Source organism: Polypterus senegalus, chromosome 18 (genome assembly GCF_016835505.1).
Source record: "Polypterus senegalus isolate Bchr_013 chromosome 18, ASM1683550v1, whole genome shotgun sequence".
Classification (NCBI taxonomy): Eukaryota; Metazoa; Chordata; class Cladistia; order Polypteriformes; family Polypteridae; genus Polypterus; species Polypterus senegalus.
Genome location: NC_053171.1, coordinates 56998437 through 57020167, shown reverse-complemented (window position 1 = coordinate 57020167; position 21731 = coordinate 56998437). Strand labels below are relative to the sequence as shown.

Genomic DNA, 21731 nt, shown 5'->3' with positions numbered 1-21731 from the left:
GAGTAACTTGAGCACTACTGGAAATTACAAATTGAGAAACGTCTCCCTGCTGCATCATCTTCATATACTGAACATACCAAATCCCTGTCAGACACTATAGTGTATAGTGTGTGTGTGTGTGTGGATAACATTACACACACATTACACACACATACATACATATACATATATTCAACATCTGCAATAAGATGCTGCAGATGTTCTATCAGACGGTTGTGTCGAACGCCCTCTTCTACGCGGTGGTGTGCTGGGGAGGCAGCATAAAGAAGAGGGACACCTCACGCCTGGACAAACTCGTGAGGAAGGCAGGCTCTATTGTAGACACGGAGCTGGACAGTTTGACATCTGTGGCAGAGCGACGGGCACTGAGCAGGCTCCTGTCAATCATGGAGAATCCACTGTATCCACTGAACAGGATCATCTCCAGACAGAGGAACAGCTTCAGCGACAGACTGCCGTCACTGTCTAACTCCACTGACAAACTAAGGAGATCGTTCCTCCCCTACACTGGGCGACTCTTCAATTCCACCCGGGGGTAAACGTTAACATTATTCAAAATTACTGTCTGTTATACCTTCATTTTTATCACTCTTTAATTTAATATTGTTTTTTTTTTATCAGTAAGTAGCTGCTGGTAAGTTTATCAGCAGTATCAGCTGCTGGAGTATGTGAATTTCCCCTTGGGATTAATAAAGTATCTATCTATCTACTGTATACACACACACACACACACACACACACACACACACACATAAACACCAAAACATTTCAATCCATCCATAATGGGCCAGTTTAAAACAGTAACTTTAATTTGTTCCAATGTCAATACTCCAGTGTTTCACACTCAATTATAGACTAATTTTAAGAACCAAGTCATTCAGCCTCTGAAACAATGCCTGTGTATCAACTGTTTAACTAAGCAATTTAAAATTTGGAGAAAAAATATTGGGCAAAAAAATTGAAATGTACTGCTCCATACAGCATATAAATTTTGTAGATTCCCATAATCATTCCTAGTCCCGCTACTCAATGTCCAGCTAAGCTTGAAATTCAAGACAGTGCTTTTATTTTATAGATTTCTGAACTCATTTTGAAATCACATATTAGAAGAAGCAGTCCATAATTCTGAATGCACAAATGTATATTCAATAAACTTTATATTCAAAATGACAAAAATGTAGAAATAAATATTTTTTTTTTTTCAGAAACAAGGGCAAAAGCAAACAATTTATTCTTTTCATTCGAGGTAGAAATTAAACTAACAAATGGTATACAAAAATTGAAAAAAAAAAGGTTAATGCATTTTTAAATAATGTATTTCCAAGCTATACATACAGTATGAAATCCCCTGAATGGAAACTTTGTCTTCACAATCCCTGTAAAGAGTCCAGCTCAGGGATTAGTGTCATATTTGTGTGCAGATGTGATCACATTAAAATGAGTTTGTCATTCTGGTTAACAATGCATTGGGTTGTACCGATTAACCCGGCTACCATAGCTTTTATGAATATCGCATACCAGACCTGCTTACTGACATTCAAAAACACATCTTATACTTAAGTACACACCTTTTATTGTGGAGAAATGACACCTCATAAAATTCAGAAGTTGCATGTTGAATGCAGAAATATAAAATAATTACATCAAATTACCAATCATTCAGACAAAACTTAATAAGAGAGCCTTATTAAATCACCTACTTAAGTCATCTACGTGGCATTACCCTTCAATCTAGCGAGATCGATCTTTGAGCAGAGAAATTATAAATAATACACTAAAAGGCCCAACAGGATGATGTATAACCTTTTAAAGCCTAGGACTGCAGTGGGGTGCCCTCCTGTCAACTTTGCGGTGCCACATTTAAATACTGATTTAATACAACCTTCAATGAATTTAGCAGAAAAAAATAAATAAATAAGGCATCCATTGTATCCATTATCAAAAACAAAAATCAGACGATGAAAGAGGGCACACACATTTCTGTGTGTTAATATGGAAAGTGATAAGAGATGCACACAAATACAGTAATAATAAACCAGCAATAAGGAAGGAAAGGTTGAATTAACGTGGGCATGTTAAACCTGCACTGAAAATGAACCAAAACCTAACACAAGCTGGTATGGGGACGTGTTAAAATTCACAGGCTGGACAGGGCAACAGAAACCAAATGTGTGTGATTAGCAAATCCAATTTAACAGTGCACACAATCACTTAGCAGTGCTACAAAAGTGCGTCACATTACATTAGGTCCATTTTATCAGGATTTTCATCCATCTTAGAAACGTGGGATCTTTCTCATCAAAAGCTGAATTTTCCAGTCTTCTAGTGTTTATTTTTAGGAGCACGGTCTTGAACAGACGACTAGTCCTTTCCTAAAAATGACAGTTCATCAATAGGCGGCTGTGGTGGGTTCTCGGCTCACGGTGAACAAAATATCTGCTTTGGTGCTGATAAAATACGTCACCAATAATGATATGACCAGAATTGCAATTCCAATCGCAAGAGTCAACATCTGCAAAGCAAGACAAGGGGGGGGGGAAGAAACAAAAGTCAAAAAGTTCAACTTAGAAAAGTCCACAAAAGGTAGCACAGGTTAGGTTATATTTTATCGAGTCTATCAGAGTGTTTAAAGTAAAATACGAACATATGATCTAAAACAAAGAAGTCCTTTACTTCACCTAGAGTTAGGTTTTAGTAGAAGGCATCTACAGCAGGTTGCAGAGATTATAATAGCAAGTCACAGGAAAAACACTTTGAACAGCTTTTAAATTTCATTCATTGTACTATACATTCTACAAAAATACGAATGCCACAGTGCTGCTAAATGTATTAAGTTACAAGAAAAATATTGGCAGACAGAGGACATATTTACCTCCAGTTCTTTGCTTGAGACTAAAAATATTCGGGCTTTAATTTCTTTCCAGCGGGATTCTGTCCAAGTAGAATAATTAAGGGCACCATATTGCTTTAGGTCAAAGGCAGGAGAAACAGCATCACTCAGACGTACGGTTGAGCGTACGCAATAGGGAACTGGATCAGAGCCATTCAGAGGCATAGAGCCCTGAATCCAGATATAATCATAAAGCTACAGGTTTTAAAAAAAAAAAAAAAAAAAAAGAAGAAGAAGAATGCTTTAGTCTAGCAGTGAGCAAACATTTAAATTAACACAACTGTTTCCACCTTAATGTGCAAAAGTGAAATATGACCCATTTTATTGTGAGTAAGCCACTCTGTCATTTGAAAGGATAAACTTGCTTGGCTTGTTTCCAGCCACCTTGGAGTGCAGATGTTCCTCCCCGAGGTGTGTGAACACTACATCATTTAGTATCTCATCAAGCGGCTGCTCATACTTCTTACTATTTCACTAACTGAAAAAGTGTCCCGACAAATGGCCTTCACCTGCAGTGGATTCAGAAAGCATTCAGAGCGCTTCACATTCTGCACATTTCATGGTGTTGTACAATTAATTTTAAAATAAACAGATTTGCCATTTTTGCCCATCAATCTATGCTCAATAACCCATAACAACAAATTGATAGCATGGTTTCAGAAAGGTTTGCAAATGTATTAAAATCGAAAACTGAAATCTCTCATTCATGTAAGTATTGAGACCCTAAATTCAGTATTTTATAGAAGCTCTTTAGGCAGTAATTCCAGCTCCGAGACTCCTTGGGTAAATCTTTACAAGCTTTGCACACCCAAATTTGGTTTACAGTTGACCTCATTCTTTCTGGCAGACTCTCTCAAGTTCTCTTCGATTGGATAGGATGTGCCTGTAAACTGCCACCTTCACAGATGTTCTATGCGGTTTAAGGCTGGGCTTTGGCTGAGCCACTAAAGAACAGTCAGAGACTTGTCCCAAAGCCACTCTAGCATCGTCTTAGCATTGTTGTAGTGAAAAGTGAACCGTCACCCTGACTAAAGCCCTTCTTGCAGTGTTACTCAGTTTGGCAGGACAGTCACCTCTAGGAAGAGTCCTGATGATTCCAAACGTTTTCCATTTGCCAGTTATTGAGGCCACAGTCTCTTGGAGCTGTGAGGTGGCAGCACTAACCACTATGTCACTGTGCTGTCAAAATTGAAATAGATGTTTATAAAATCCTCCATATATGATACATCTTTTTCTCTGCCAATAATTCAAATAGCCTTTGTGTCCCTTCCAAACCGATCAAGTACAAAATCACCAAGAAGCTGGGGGGGGGAGAGAATTTTGTTCTTTTAACAGAAGTTTACTAAAATGTATAAGTGCCTAGTTTATTCTGAAAAAACTCTCCAACAAATAATACAATTATTTATATTTCACAGACAATTATACGGGATTTTTTCATGAAACATGAAGTAAACATATTAAGCCAATTATTCAAAAACAGTTCATTCATACTGACCTCTCTGTGCTGGTCACCACCCTTGTCTGTATTTTGGCATTGTTCTTTAGTCAGGTTTACCACTGTGCCAGTTAGGTTTGCCAAGACATACTGAATTAAACGCTTTTGTTTAGGGCTCGAGTTTGGCAAAACCACTCCCACATAATATTGAGGTGGCCCGTTCACTGGAAATCAAAAATGATTTTATTACAATACACCAGGTTGCCTTTTTATGGACAATAACTAGTCAAATAAAAAACAAAACACAAAAAGTCATAAAAAGCATCAAACACAAATGTAATATCCCTTAGCTCATGCAAATTACCAGAAAAGCCTGTTAGATCAATATATCTGTTATATTACTTATTGTCTTTATTTTAACAATATGTCTTAGAATAACAACAGTACATTTACAACAGTAAGTTACCAGTAAATGACTGCCATTGTATCTTGTCAAAAAGGGGCAGGGTTTTCCATACCACATACCATAATCTAAGTCTGCTTAATCCTGAGCAGAGTCATGGGGAGGACACCTATCCTACCAAGCACTAGGCACAAAGCAGGGGACAATCCCTTGGGCAGGGTGCCAGTCCATTGCAGGGTAAGCACATATGGGCCAATCCACCTACCCTGCATCTCTTAAGACTGTGGGAGGAAAGTGGAGCACCTGAAGAAAACTCACAGACACGGGGAGAACACGCAAACTGCACGCAGAGAGGGCTCCCTTGTAATTGGACAGATCTAGAAATTTTTTGCAAGTAGGGCAAATGTTGTCAAGTCCAGATATGTCAAACTGATAGACTCGTCCCCAAAAAGACTGAGTGCTATAATAAAATCATAAGGTGCTTCAACCAAGTATTAGTTTAGGGGGTCTGCACACTATTGCCGCCAGTTTGTCTGGATTTTTTTTTCTTTCTCACTGAACAGTTTCCAATTTGTTTTCACCTTCTTTGTATACAGTGCAATTTTGCAATAACAGAAGGAGGAATAAGTTCTGGCAGGATTTCGCTTGGTTTCTTTGTTACATAAAATGTGCAATTTGTAGCAGGAGTGTGTAGTTTTTATATCCACTGTAACAGGAGAAAGCTACACGTGTCATTAGTTTAGTCCCTTGGGGGTCTCTGCCCTTGGACTGCTACTTTTTCTAATTTATTATTCATTACATCAATTCCAGAGTAGTAAGTAAACTGTGCACATAATACTAAAACTGGAGTGATAGCAGATACTGAGGAAGCAGCAAAAACAATTCCAAACAACTTTGACAATTTTTTTCAGAACTGGGCAAACGCTTGGAAAATGTACTTTAAACTGAGAAGTAGTACACATGGGCAAAAGGAACACCAATTATAAATTAAATTTGGGAGACCACTGTCCTACGGGAACACCCTTTAGGGGTTTACCTTGATAGAACATTGTCATTGACTAGTGATTAAAAAGGCAAATAAAACAATGAGGGATGTTCTTCTCAGTCTATGTAACTTAATAATTAGACCATGTCTGGACTATTGTGTGCAGTTCAGGTCACAATGCTACCAAAAAAAAAAAGATACAGTACTGCTTCAAGAGTAGACTGACCAAGTGCTTCCCAGGAAAGGACGTGTTCTATTCTGAAAAGCTCCCGTTTAGTCTCGAGCAGAGGGGAATATGTGGGGGGACCCAACCCAGGACTTCAAATTTCTCAAAGGCACTAATAAAGTAGATCCAGCAGAATTCTTTCAGCTAAATGGCAAATTGCACACTCAAGGATGCTAGTGAAAATTGAAGAGGAAGCACACTTAATACTGAAGCCTAGAAGCACTTCTTCATACAGAGTTGTGGTAATCTGGAATAAACTATTAAACCAAGTAGCTGAATCAGAAACCTTGGGAACCTTTAAGAAATTTGTTGGTGACATACTGGGATGCCTTAGCTATTAGCTAAACAAACTGAATGGTCTTCTCTTGTATGCAAAATATCATCTGTTCATTTTCCTGTCTCTTCTAACAATTATTTCTATGCTTGTTTTGTTAATACTTAACCATTATTTAAATCAGACTCATTTCAAAGTTTTTATGATCAATAATCTGTTCTTCAAGTATTAAATAAAGAATTTCATAACTACTTATTTTAGGCACTTGAGTTTTCAGATGATACTAATACAAGAAGCTCAAATAATGAATACTGTATATACTCACATTTAAGTTCTCCCGCGTATAAGCTGGGGCTTGACTTTACCGTATAATTTCCGGTATTTTATAATGTCGGTCGTATAAGTCGAATGACGAAAACTCACACTATTGGTACAAGAGATTATGATATACTAATGCCCACCAGAGAGAGTAACCATGCAGCACACTGCCTTTTTTTTTTCCTATGTATTGTGCCTGCGTGAACTATTCTGAAACAATGTTTGCATGGATGTTTTTGTTTTTTTTTGTATCTCACACCCTCATACACTTTTATTGTAAGAGCTCCCCTTTACCCACAATGGAGCATTCAATCAGAAGAAAATATGAAGCTGGTTTTAAATTAAAAGTCTTTGACGTAGCAAAAGAAATTGGTAACTGCGCTGCTACAACAAAATTCGACGTGATTGAGAAACTGACGCAAGACTGGAGATGGCAAGATGTTAATAAAAAAAAAAATTTAAGGGCCGCATTTCTGAATGGGGGTATAAATCAGGGTCTGATTTTATGATCAATTTTTACTTATACGTGAGTATATACGGTTATGTCAGGCTGTTTTTAGTCTGCCTGGAAAACAAACCTTTATAAATTTAACAACAAAATCCTAATTCAGATAAACTGAATTAATTTAATGGTAAGGGGTAAGTTTGGCTGTGGGCCTCTATTCATTACACATTATGTGGTTCACTTCATGTTATTAGGTAGAATCAGTCACTACAGAAAGACACTCTTGCAAAACATATTTTTTATATACAAGATGCAAACATAGAAACAACTGGACAAAGAAACACAAAGAAAACTCTTCTTCCATGTGTGCCAGTGAAACTCTCTCCACGGGTTACACACAGGTTATGCAAGATTCTCATTAAAAATTAAAACAAAGCTAAAGAAAGCATATTTTTCTTATACTAAACTGTTAACAGAAACAAAGCTACATTCAAGCATGCAGGCAATGATAAACTTGTAAAGTAGATAAAGATGTACCCATTTAGCAGGCCAATAAACCAGAAGTCATACAATACATTTAGTGCCAAACTATTAATGCTTCTTTGGGTAATACTTTAGACAATAATTAAATATAAGGAAATATAAATTTTACCCCCCTATAGAGACACAGGAATAAAAAATGTGAATTTAGATTTAGATCCGTGTACATACAGTAATAATAATTCTTTGCATTTATATAGCGCTTTTCTCACTACTCAAAGTAACACGGCAGTTAACTAACTTTTTTTTTTCATTTTTATTACTATTTAATTTAATATTGTTTCTTTGTATCAGTATACTGCTGCTGGGTTATGTGAATTTCCCCCTGGGATTAATAAAGTATCTATCTATCTAGATGCATTCCAGGATTTTAGTAGGGATGGGATGTTTTACACCAAGGCTTCAAAGAATGTATTGGTTTTAAAACAGTTCACTGCTTCAAACCAGTGTATCAAAGCTTTACAACCTCGTGAATTGTGACGGCTGAAGCTTCAATCAATACTGACATGCCAGCAGTGCTCTGAATGCTTCAAAGATATGCCCACATGCTTTGAAATGCTGTGAAAGGTGGATGTGAAACTATTGCTCGTATCTTATGCTCAGATGATACTGAAATAAATTAGGAATCCAGAAGTGTGGAACCAGTTATGTGTGCCCCGTTTCAAAAACACATTCCCAAAACCCTGTTATGATTCAATTTGTCCCTCAGGGCAATTATTCCCCAAGTACTAATGAAAAAATATTAACCTTTCATGTTGTCTCACAGGAAAAAAAACACCCTGATGTAATAAAGATGTCACGTAATTTTATTAATCAGTGGTGACTTAATAGTATGGTAGTGCTGAGCACCGTTGCATTTTTGTTGTTTACATCGCTATAGCAATGCAGCTTAACACTAGAATCCCTGAAGCCTACGATTTTTTTTCCCCGTTGTCCCTGGCCTCCTTATATTTTCCTGATATACTGTACACCAAGAAGCTTGCTGCTCCTTATCACTGCACTAACAGCCTGCTTTTGTTTTACAAATGTGTGGATTAGCAGAATGCAGCCTGCTACACCCCCCATTCAGTCAGATGAAGGCATTTTCCTGCTGCAATGTGTGTTGAAGTGTTTACCTGGCAATATGTTCATAAGGAATTAAGAATGTTGTGATCAATGGTGTCAAATGCAGCTACAATCTACATGCTTCCGTTAGGTCAGATTATCTCAGGGCACAACGTGAGCTACCACAGCTATGCTGATGACACACAGCTGTACTTATCAATAGCACCTGATGACCCCGATTCTATTGATTCACTAACACAATGTCTGACTAGTATCTCAGAATGGATGAATAGTAATTTTCTCAAGTTAAATAAAGAGAAAACTGAAATTTTAGTGATCAGCAATAATGGATACAATGAGGCTATTAGAAATAAACTGGATACATTAGAATTAAAAGTCAAGACGGAGGTAAAAAGCTTAGGGGTGATTGTTGACTGTAATCTGAATTTTAAATCACATATTAATCAGATCATTAGGACAGCATTTTTTCACTTAAGAAACATAAGTAAAGTTAGACCTCTTTTATCACTGAAAGATGCTGAGAAATTAGTTCACGCGTTTGTTTTCAGTCGACTAGATTACTGTAACGCACTCCTCTCAGGACTACCCAAAAGATATAAATCGTTTGCAACTAGTGCAGAATGCAGCTGCTAGAATCCTAACTAGGAAAAGAAAATCAGAACATATTACTCCAGTTTTGATGTCACTACACTGGTTACCTGTGTCATTCAGGATTGACTTTAAAATTCTGCTTATGGTTTATAAAGCCTTAAATAATCGCCCCATCTTATATATCGGAATGTCTGACACCTTATATTCCAAATCGTAACCTCAGATCCTCAAATGAGTGTCTCCTTAGAATTCCAAGAACAAAACTTAAAAGAAGTGGTGAGGCTGCCTTCTGCTGTTATGCACCTAAAATCTGGAATAGCCTGCCAATAGGAATTGCCAGGCTGATACAGTAGAGCACTTTAAAACACTGCTGAAAACACATTACTTTAACATGGCCTTTTATAACTTCATTTTAATCGTAATTTAACTTAATCCTGATACTCTGTATGTTCAATTCATCATAATAACTATTCATGGTGGCTCTAAAATCGGTACTGACCCCTACTCTCTTTTCTGTTTCTTTTTCCGGTTTCTTTGTGGTGGTGGCCTGCGCCACCTCCACCTACTCAAAGCTTCATGATGCTCCAACAATGATGGACGGATTAAAAGGAAGAAGTCTACGTGACCATCATCATCATCAAGCCCTTCCGTGAGAATCCTAAAGCCAAAGAGGACTGTTTCATTTATGTTAGGTAGAATGCCCAGAGGGGACTGGGCGGTATCATGGTCTGGAATCCCTACAGATTTTATTTTTTCTCCAGCCGTCTGGAGTTTTTGTTTTTCTGTCCCCTGGCCATTGAACCTTACTCTTATTCGATGTTAATGTTGATTTATTTTTTATAATTATGTCTTTCATTTTTCTATTCTTTAATATGTAAAGCACTTTGAGCTACTGTTTGTATGAAAATGTGCTATATAAATAAATGTTGTTGTTGTTGTTGTTGTAAATAGGTAATAAAATATTGTGAGTTGACATACATACAATTTATGTGTATTCCGTGTCTACAACGATCTGAGTAAATGCAGAATCACAGAGGAAAAGTGAGGCAAGAAATGCAAAACACACGGATAAAACAGAAAATGTTTTCGTATTTTTTAGTAATAATGACATAATTTTGACATGAAGTGTAGGATGGTGAAGCCTAAAAATTCAATAACACTTTCGCAAAACAAGTATGCTTTTATTCAAAAGCTAGACATTAAGCCCGTTACAATAACGGGCGCTAGAACATAAACATTAACATAAACATAAACATTTGTATGAACAGTCTATCTTAAATGGCAAGGGACCCTGTATGTGGCTGTAATATGTGTCACTGTATTGTGTGCCTTTAATTTTCTCTCTCAGTAATACTGGTTTGTATTTCCGTGAAATGCCTGTAATTTTGTCTGACAGTAATACAGTGGAACCTCGGTTCACAACCATAATTCGTTACAAAACTCTGGTTGTAACCTGATTTGGTCGTGAACCGAAGTAATTTCCCCCATAGGATTGTATGTAAATACAATTAATCCATTCCAGACCGTATGAACTGTATGTAAATATATATTTTAAGTTTTTAAGCACAAATATAGTTAACTATACCATAGAAAGCACAGCGTAATAGTAAGCTAAATGTAAAAACATTGAATAACACTAAGAAAACCTTGAACAACAGAGAAAACCAACACTGCAAGAATTTGCACTATAGCCTTATGACCCGCTCGCTAAAAACTCTTTTTTTAATGAGTTTTAAGCACAGGGGAAATAATAAACATTTGAAAAATCTGTAATTCAATAAACAACCAAGAACAGCAACATCGCAACAATGCACACGTGCCCCTGTGTCTGTCTGTCTGTCAGTCTCTCGCCTGTGTGTGTGTCTGTCTGTCTGTCTGTCTGGTGTGTGTGTGTGACACGCGCGCCTGTGTGTGTGTTTGTGTGTGTGTGTGCCTGTCTGTCTGTCTGTCTGTCTCTGTCTCTCTCTCTCTCTCTCTACACAGGGAACGCACAGGAAGAGACTGAACACGTGCTGTGTGGCCCTGCGCATGTGCACTTCACCAGAAGACACACACACACGGACACTGGACGCACAAAAGGGTTTTATTAAAGAGGGTTAAACCAAAAAAAAAAGAAATTGCTCAACTGACATGTTGCTGAAGCCCAACTATCAGTCGGGACAAAGTAAAAGACGTTGCCCTACGTGTGTGTTTATACGTCTTATTTTCAACCAGTTGTCACAGTGGTAATGCTACACCAGCTGATAGGCTGTGCAGATAGCTCAGTGGATAAGCTACCGCTTAGCAGTGTAGAGGTAACAGGTTTGAATCCCACATCAGCTCTGCATTTAGCGCTTTAAGTACTGAGCTCCTTATTATTATCATCATATAACAAAAACATATATTTGGTATAAGTCTGTAACATCCTGTGTAAATTTATGGTACTTCTAAAGGATGCTACTTTTCCTAGCACACAGACATTTGTATCAAGTCATTTGAACTTTTTTTTTTCCATTCAGTTTTATTCTTGGACTCTTCAATAAAAAAGTCAGTCAAATGACATGTTGATGTGAACGTTCACGTAACAAGCAAGTTAACTAAAATTAAGCCCAAAAAATGGACTTCATTGTAAAAAATAAATAAAGACAGGTTCTAATTAAGAAACTGGCTAAAGCGGAAAACTGCAGTCACAGTGGACCACCAGGACTGTAACCGAGTACCCCTGGCCTAGTAATTCCAGCTGCTGGCTGCACCTTACTTGGGCTTGGAGACAATATCATCTGCCTCACACTCCTCAAGTTTGTAAGACAATCTAAGCAAGGAACTTTAAGAAGACATTTTGAAAGCAAGGTTTGCAGACGAATAAACTCTAGCAGCAGAGAAGCATCTCTGAAGTATTTCCAGGTAAGTGTTTGCCTCCTCTTCCGGCTTTTCTCATCACCCAGTGCTAACTCTAATAATTCAATACATGACATTGCTTTTCTCCAGCTTCTGCTTTCTATATAATCTGCAAATTTTAGTTTGTATAGATATTGCTTATTTTTGTGAAATATTGGAAATATTGTTCCTTTATAAAAAAATATTAATGTAACTATTGTGTACAAAAAAACCTAAGCACTCATGTAATAACTGCATTCTATAGCACACAACATCAATGACAGATAACGATTCTGTGTACAGAAGGTGCGCAATATCAGGAAACTAGCTGACTGGTACTTGAACTTGCCCATGCCCATGCCCATGTTCAGACAGACGTAACACCAAGGTATGTGTATATTCACCTTCTCTAATACTTGCGTTAAACTTTATTAAAATCAGTATTGTCTTGTTAAATAAAGCGAGAATGTTTGGATTATTTATTGAAAAATGGTGACACCATGTCCAAATCACAAAACAGACTAAGGGAAACTGTTGATGTGCACAACTTATGAACTATATGAATAAATGGTAAATTTATACTTAAAAAAAAAAAAAAATTATTTAACTAAAGGTCTTAATTTTTCAAATTAAATGATTTTAGCTATACATTCTGTTAATTTTCTATGAGGACCAATAAAATACATTAGAGAAAGAAGAAAACAAAAGCTCATCTAAAAAGATAAAACCTCTTAAAAAACAGTACATTCCTGCCGCAACATTCCAAGGAACTGCATAGGGCGGTGTGTGTCTATTATCTTTTTTTACAATATTGCCTTAGATTGTACTTCTAAAATATGAAAATACATTTACATAATTTCAAACAATGTTTAATAGACAAGACAAGGCTTTCATAGCTAAAATGGGACATACAATAAATGAAAAATAATCTCTTGATATTGCACATGAGTTGGTCTTACCTAGACCTGGCTTAACGTCTTGATTGACAAGTGATCTGAACCATGAGTTATTGGATCGAATTGCAAATCCATACAACATTTTTGTAACCTGGTGAAAAACAAAGTAGGTCGATAAAATCAGTTAATAAAAATTCAAAAGTAAGAAAATATACACATCAAGAAAATAGCAAAAGTGAAGGCAGTTTAAATAAACAGTCAAAAATGTTAGCTGAATCCACTTAACAATAACTGCCTTGTTTTTCCTGAGATAACACACTAACGTGGATGATTTGATTTTAGAGACACTGTAAAATTTTCCTTTCAACAATCTAGAGCAGTGAGTCATAGGAAAAAGAGATTTCTTTACATGTCACCAGTAGGAGACATGCTGTTCAGCATGAACATGGTATCTTATTCTGAAAAGAACAGCCCTACTCTTCTTTTCACTGTCTATAAAATGTTTTGCACCCCTTAAACATTTTACTGTTATACAACAATGCATCTCAGTTACCACTTTGGACTCTTTATTGTCAAAGTGAAAACAAATCTCTGAAAAACAGTTTAAATCATCTACAAATATAAAACACAAAATAAATGATTGTTTAAGTACCCTCCCCCTTCAAGTCAGTATTTACTAGATATGTGTTTGACAGCTAAAACCGCCTTCAGTCTGTGTTTAGGTCTCCATCTCTCTTTCTAATTAGCTTTGCACATCTTGAACCTGCCAATTTTCCCCATTCATTTTTGCAGAATTGCTCAAGCCATGAATGAACAGCCTCTTAAACAGGTAATTAATAAATACACTGCAAGGAACATATCACAGCAATTTAAAAGCACCACTGTTGGCCAGACACCCTGAGTTGTGGCCACTTATACCATTCTTAATATAAAAATGTTAAAAGATTAAATGCATCCATAAATTTTGTAATATCTAGTTTAAAACTAACCGTTTTGGGGTCAGCCTGCACTTTGAACAAATCTTCTTCACTGCCACCAGCTTGTTTGAATAAGGTTTTGGCTACAACCGTAGCTACCTCAGAGAGAGACTGTGGAAAGATAAAGGCAAACATTAAAAAAGTGAAAAGAAACCTAATGTCTATTAATTAGATAGACTTCAATCAACGAGCAGTTCATCTCTTTTTGAAAAAGGCTCATGCATGCGTTTAAAATGTTTCCGGACTTGGATCTCAAAACCTTGCTAACATTTCCAAAAGAATTAATTTGAATTTTTTTTTTTTTAATATAAACAGGTGTTCTTTTAAATTAAACAGATAGTTATTAAATGGCTGAATCAAAAAAAGCACAAATAGGAGACAAAAATGTTTGCTGATGTAAGCAATAACTATTAGGTTTACAAAAAAGACAATTAAGCCAGCTGGATGGATAACTTGGGAGGTTCTTTTCTTTATTTTACCTGAGCTGTAGCAGTAACAAACTCTAACTGCTCTTCTGGCCCCAGTTCACTGGGATACGACAAGTTCAGATTCTCAGAAGTGTCATAAATGCTCTCATAATACCTAGATAAAAAATAAAATAATCAAATATTTATATTTTAAAAGCATTACTAGTCAAAACCTGTATAAAAATGTGTATATACATTTAAACTGGCATCACTGTTTCTGTTATTGACCATGTTTAATTCACTTCAATACACATCCATTTATTATCAAAGTAGCTGTGCTACCTGTCTAAGACAAGAAATCTAAGTAATCAACACAAAACACAGCGTTAACGTTTGCAGTGCAGTGTCTCCATACAGATGCTATATCTCTGCTACATAACATTTGGTGTAGAATTCATAAAACAAGTGCTAAAGTTTGCAATATACCATCTGCTGGATAGCAGAGAAACAACAACCGGATGGACACACAGAGAGACCCAAACACACTTGTCCTTTCATTAAGGTGGGATATAATATGTATCAATGTATAAGGATATCACAGAAATAACAATTTTGATGAGAACAGGATATTCAGGAAATCAATCCATGCCAATCCAGCTCTCCTAGATTCTGTTAAATTCCACCGAGTTGGGATCTCAAGGTGCCTAAAGTCCTACTCTTTACCACACTACTTGGTCATTTATTCCACATGTTTATGGTTCTTTGTGTGAAGAAAAACTTTTACATTTGGCCTTAAGAAGCTTCCAACTCTATCCCTGTGTTCTTAGTGAAGAATTAATTTTAAAGTAACGGCAGGAATCTATTGTACTCCTTTCGTAATTTAAAAAATTTAAATCATGTCACCTCCTCATTTCAGTTTACTTAAACTAAAAAGTTTCAGCTCCTGCAACCTTTTCTCACTGTTCACACTACTCAGTTGTGGAATAAGCCTAGTCGCTCTTTACTGGATTTTCTCTAGAACACAAGTTTTTTTTGGTGATAAAACTACACACTACTCCAGATTTAGCATCACTAATATGTTATATACAGTGGGTACGGAAAGTATTCAGACCCCCTTCAATTTTTCACTCTTTGTTATATTGCAGCCATTTGCTAAAATCATTTAAATTAATTTTTCCCTCATTAATGTACACACAGCACCCCATATTGACAGACAAAAAAATAATTTTTGAAATTGTTGCAGATTTATTAAAAAAGAAAAACTGAAATATCACATGGTCCTAAGTATTCAGACCCTTTGCTCAGTATTTAGTAAAAGCACCCTTTTGAGCTAATACAGCCATGAGTCTTCTTGGGGAAGATGCAACAAGTTTTTCACAACTAGATTTGGGGATCCTTTGCCATTCCTCCTTGTAGATCCTCTCCAGTTCTGTCAGGTTGGATGGTAAACGTTGGTGGACAGCCATTTTTAGGTCTCTCTAGAGATGCTCAATTGGGTTTAAGTCAGGGCTCTGGCTGGGCCATTCAAGAACAGTCACAGAGTTGTTGTGAAGCCACTCCTTCGTTATTTTAGCTGTGTGCTTAGGGTCATTGTCTTGTTGGAAGGTAAACCTTCGGCCCAGTCTGAGGTCCTTAGCACTTTGGAGAAGGTTTTTGTCCAGGATATCTCTGTACTTGGCCGCATTCATCTTTCCCTCGATTGCAACCAGTCGTCCTATCCCTGCAGCTGAAAAACACCCCCACAGCATGATGCTGCCACCGCCATGCTTCACTGTGGGGACTGTATTGGACAAGTGATAAGCAGTGCCTGGTTGTCTCCACACATACCGCTTAGAATTAAGGCCAAAAAGTTCTATCTTGGTCTCATCAGACCAGAGAATCTTACAGAGAGTCTTAGCAAACTCCATGCAGGCTGTCATGTGTCTTGTACTGAGGAGAGGCTTCCGACTGGCCACTCTGCCATAAAGCCCTGACTGGTGGAGGGCTGCAGGGATGGTTGACTTTCTACAACTTTCTCCTATCTCCTGACTGCATCTCTGGAGCTCAGCCAAAGTGATCTTTGGGTTCTTCTTTACCTCTCTCACCAAGGCTCTTCTCCCCCGGTAGCTCAGCTTGGCCGGACGGCTAGCTCTAGGAAGGGTTCTGGTCATCACAAACGTCTTCCATTTAAGGATTATGGAGGCCACTGTGCTCTTGGGAACCTTAAGTGCAGCAGAAATTTTTTTGTAACCTTGGCCAGATCTGTGCCTTGCCACAACTCTGTCTCTGAGCTCTTCAGGCAGTTCCTTTGACCTCATGATTCACATTTGCACTGACATGCATTGTGAGCTGTAAGGTCTTATATAGACAGGTGTGTGGCTTTACTAATCAAATCCAATCAGTATAATCAAATACAGCTGGACTCAAATGAAGGTAATCTCAAGGATGATCAGAAGAAATGGAAAACATTTCTTAAATAGAGTTAAATATATGAGTGTCACAGCAAAGGGTTTAAATACCATGTGATATTTCAGTTTTTCTTTTTTAAAAATTCTGCAACAATTTCAAAAATTCTTTTTTTTGTCTGTCAATATGGGGTGCTGTGTGTACATTAATGAGGAAAAAAATTAATTTAAACGATGTTAGCAAATGGCTGCAATATAACAAAGACTGAAAAATTGAAAGGGGGTCTGAATACTTTCTGTACCCACTGTAGTTTAAGCATAACCTACATTTGACTTAGATTTTATATAGCATGATGTATAGAATTCAACATTCTATTAGCCTTCTTAAATGCTTCTGTATACTGTCTAGATTTGGACTGTGACAAATCAAGTATGACCCAAGTGTAAAACTATACTTTTACTTACATTAAATCTATCATCCCTAACCAAAGTGATATAAACCAAATTTATTTTATGGATGACATAGCTATGATTTAATCTTCATAAAATTGCCCAAGTCTGCATTATTGGTCTGGCCCCTCTGTAATGATTCAGATGATTTGCCCTTCCACCTAGTTTAGCACTACTTGCAAACTTAACTAGCTTCTTGTTCACATTCTTATCCAGACTATTACAAAGAGTAGCATCCCCAACACCAATCCCTGAGGGACAAAATTTTTACCACCTAATTTTGAAGAGCTTGCTTTCACCATAACGCTTTATTCCCAGTGTCGAGACAATTTTTACCTGCCTACAGACAGTGCCATAAACTACCTTTTTATCTCCTCAAGTCTCATCATTAACCTCTCATGTGGGTCCTTATCAAATGCCTTCTGAAAATTAGAACAAATAATATCAGATGCACCTGTCTGGTCATACTCTTTTGTGGTTCCTCATAGAATTCCATCATATTAATGAAATATTATTTCTCCTGTCTGAATCCATGCTTGACGATTTGCTAATACACTTTTTCCTGACATTAGATGCTCAGTCTTCTCCTTAATACATTTCTTAATTAATTTACCTATGATGCTGTAATACTACATTTTTCTATATGTCACTATATCTGGACAATACTGTTATGAGTTTTATTCACATGTGCATGTTAACTGTGGCACACAGGGGCTCAGCAGTTAGAATTGCTAGCCAAGCATTGGATTAGATAGCCAAAGACAACTGGAGGCTTGTATAGTCAGTTTAAACACAGGTTAGGGTATTTCTGTCCTCTATCAGCACAAATCTTCTTTCCTTATTGGGAGAATGAGAATCGGCATGTAAGCACTATGATATTTCTGTATTTTGTGGGGGAGGAATTCAGCCCTTGTTTGGAGACAGAAAGGACCAGCAAGTTGAAGAAGAACCGTATAAAAGGTCTGGACAGTAGCCAGACCCTTCGAGGCTGTGTCGACACCAAGTTGTTGAAAAACCTCCCAGCGTGGGGACGGAGAAAATGGCTGACTGTGTTGATCCAGATTTCCCGCCTGGATAAAGTCTGTCCATATGCCTCCCCGTCTGTAACCGCATAAAACGTCAGTAAATGTAAGCTAAAAGATATTTTGTCTCATGTGATTCTTGTACCGCCGTAATCACTATGGGAGGGATATCGCCTTTTCTGGTATATTATGATATTGTTTAATTATTTAATATGCCACAATTTTAAAAGAACACATTTCCAAGAGAGCTAATGCCTCTCAGGAAACAGATGCATATTAAGCTTACTGGCCTATAGTTACTTGGATCGGCCTCTTTTATACAATGGGGTAATATTTGCTAGCTTCCAGTCCTTCAAAACTTCTACGGTGTGTGTAGAAATTGTTAATATATGTATGTAATGTTAACTGGTCATGGTGACAACCCAATGCAACTATCAATACAATAACTGATTAAAAGCCCTTGTTTTAAAATGAGCACCAAAGTTAGTTAGGAGGGGTTCTATGTACCGGACCTTACTAGTAAAGTGGAACCTCGAGATACGAGTTTAATTCGTTCCAGCACTGAGCTTGTATAGCTAATTTCTCGTATCTAGAACAAACTTCCCCATTGAAAATAATGGAAATCCAGTTAATCCGTTCTGCACCTCCAAAAATATCAACATGAAAATCAATTTTCCTAACAAATAACACTGATAAATAAGTGTGGATACACTTTGTCTGCTGAGCGTCATGTGATCATAACTGAGCTGATGGTTTTTCTCTCTCCTTATCGCTCTCACTCGCACACGTGTGTCTCTCTCTCTCCTTATCTCTCTTGCTCGCTCGCGCGCCTCTCTCTCTCCTTTTAAGGGTAGAGAAAAGCCAAGCAAAATGACACCTTTTATTGGCTAACTAAAAGATTACAATATGCAAGCAAGCAACTCAGGCCCCTTCTTCAGGCAAGATGTAATCAAAGCTTGCATATTGTAATCTTTTTAGTTAGCCAATAAAAGGTGTCATTTTGCTTGGCTTTTCTCTACATTCATAATGGCTAACACGGTACAACACCCTAGTACTCCTCTTGAGGGCAATCGTCTCCTATTCTCCGTCTGCATGTCCACGATATTTCTGGATACGCTTATACAGCGAACTGCTACAGTGAAACAAAATCACAAGCACACAAATGTGTAGATCCTCACGCTACGGGAGAACAAGGAACACTGAGTGAGCTGACGGGCATAAACACAGCCTGGGTTGTCAATGCTCGTATTTAGATCCGAATGTTTCGCTCATACTTTCCTCTTAGCTTGAATTTCTCGTATACAGTGGTGATCGTATCTCGAAGTTCCACTGTATTTCTTCACTTAGTGGTAAGCTTACTATTTTACAGTTAAGAGATACAAGTTCCTATGTAGTGATCCAACGGATTCTAGATTATCTACCAATCCGTCTATTATGGTATCATCTGCAAAATTAACCAGCTTGTTATTTACATTGCTATCCATATTATTTATAGTGCATCCGGAAAGTATTCACAGCGCATCACTTTTTCCACATTTTGTTATGTTACAGCCTTATTCCAAAATGGATTAAATTCATTTTTTTCATTAGAATTCTACACACAACACTCCATAATGACAACGTGAAAAAAGTTTACTTGAGATTTTTGCAAATTTATTAAAAATAAAAAAATTGAGAAAGCACATGTACATAAGTATTCACAGCCTTTGCCATGAAGCTCAAAATTGAGCTCAGGTGCATCCTTTTTCCCCTGATCATCCTTGAGATGTTTCTGCAGCTTAATTGGAGTCCACCTGTGGTAAATTCAGTTGATTGAACCTTATTTGGAAAGGCACACACCAGTCTATATAAGGTCCCACAGTTGACAGTCCATGTCAGAGCGCAAATCAAGCATGAAGTCAAAGGAACTGTCTGTAGACCTCCGAGACAGGATTGTCTCGAGGCACAAATCTGGGGAAGGTTATAGAAAACATTTCTGCTGCTTTGAAGGTCCCAATGAGCACAGGGGCCTCCATCATCCGTAAGTGGAAGAAGTTTGAAACCACCAGCACTCTTCCTAGAGCTGGCCGGCCATCTAAACCGAGCGATTGGAGGAGAAGGGCCTTAGTCAGGGAGGTGACCAAGAACCCGATGGTCACTCTGTCAGAGCTCCAGAGGTCCTCTGTGGAGAGAGGAGAACCTTCCAGAAGGACAACCATCTCTGCAGCAATCCACCAATCAGGCCTGTATGGTAGAGTGACCAGATGGAAGCCACTCCTTAGTAAAAGGAACATGGCAGCCCACCTGGAGTTTGCCAAAAGGCACCTGAAGGACTCTCAGACCATGAGAAACAAAATTCTCTGGTCTGATGAGACAAAGATTAAACTCTTTGGTGTGAATGCCAGGCATCAAGTTTGGAGGAAACCAGGCACCGTTCATCACCAAGCCAATACCATCCCTACAGTGAAGCATGGTGGTGGCAGCATCATGCTGTGGGGATGTTTTTCAGCGGCAGGAACTGGGAGACTAGTCAGGATAAAGGGAAAGATGACTGTAGCAATGTACAGAGACATCCTGGATGAAAACCTGCTCCCGAGCGCTCTTGACCTCAGACTTGGGCGACGGTTCATCTTTCAGCAGGACTACGACCCTAAGCACACAGCCAAGATATCAAAGGAGTGGCTTCAGGCCAACTCTGTGAATGTCCTTGAGTGACCCAGCCAGAGTCCAGACTTGAATCCGATTGAACATCTCTGGAGAGATCTTAAAATGGCTGTGCACCGACGCTACCCATCCAACCTGATGGAGCTTGAGAGGTACTGCAAAGAGGAATGGGCGAAACTGGCCAAGGAAAGGTGTGTCAAGCTTGTGGCATCATATTCATAAAGACTTGAGGCTGTAATTGCTGCCAAAGGTGCATTGACAAAATATTGAGCAAAGGCTGTGAATACCTATGTACATGTGATTTCTCAGTTTTTTTATTTTTAATAAATTTGCAAAAACTTCAAGTAAACTTTTTTCATGTTGTCATTATGGGGTGTTGTGTGTAGAATTCTGAGGAAAAAAATGAATTTAATCCATTTTGGAATAAGGCTGTAACATAACAAAATGTGGAAAAAGTGATGCTCTGTGAATACTTTCTGGATGTACTGTATATATTGAAAATAGAAGCAGCCCTAGCACTGCCCCCTGTTGGACACAACTCTTAATATCGGCCAATTCTGATAGGGTTCCTCACACCATCACCCTCTGCTTTATGCGTTTTACCCAATTCTGGACCCACCAACAAACACCCTGAACTCCTCCTCTGTTTAGTATCATGCCCTGCCTCTCATGTGGCAACTTATCAAATGATTTCTAAAAGCCAAGATAAAAAATATCATATGCTCCACTCTGGTCATGTCCCTTTGTTGCTTCCTCATAGAATTCCAGCATGTTAGTAAAACATGACTTCACTCTTCTGAACCCATGCTGACTATTCAATAAAACTGTTCTTTCCAGGTGCTGTTCAATCTTTTCCTTAATAATTCCTCTCATTAATTTACCTTTGATGCACATTAATTAAGCTTACTGGCCTATTGTTGCTTA

General features: G+C 37.8%; 1 protein-coding gene across 1 annotated transcript in view; it reads right to left on the bottom strand.

Moving 5' to 3' along the window:
* Positions 1 to 606: 606 nt before the first annotated feature.
* The window catches only part of ncstn (nicastrin), a 62583-nt gene continuing 41458 nt past the window's right edge, over positions 607 to 21731 (bottom strand). Inside the window, exons 12-17 of the mRNA XM_039741163.1 lie at positions 14381 to 14483; positions 13914 to 14012; positions 12988 to 13075; positions 4386 to 4549; positions 2873 to 3085; positions 607 to 2512 (exon numbers count right to left, since the gene is read on the bottom strand). Of these exons, the coding sequence (XP_039597097.1) occupies positions 2390 to 2512; positions 2873 to 3085; positions 4386 to 4549; positions 12988 to 13075; positions 13914 to 14012; positions 14381 to 14483 (790 nt within the window). The 3' untranslated portion in view covers positions 607 to 2389. The remainder of the gene's footprint in view (positions 2513 to 2872; positions 3086 to 4385; positions 4550 to 12987; positions 13076 to 13913; positions 14013 to 14380; positions 14484 to 21731) is intronic.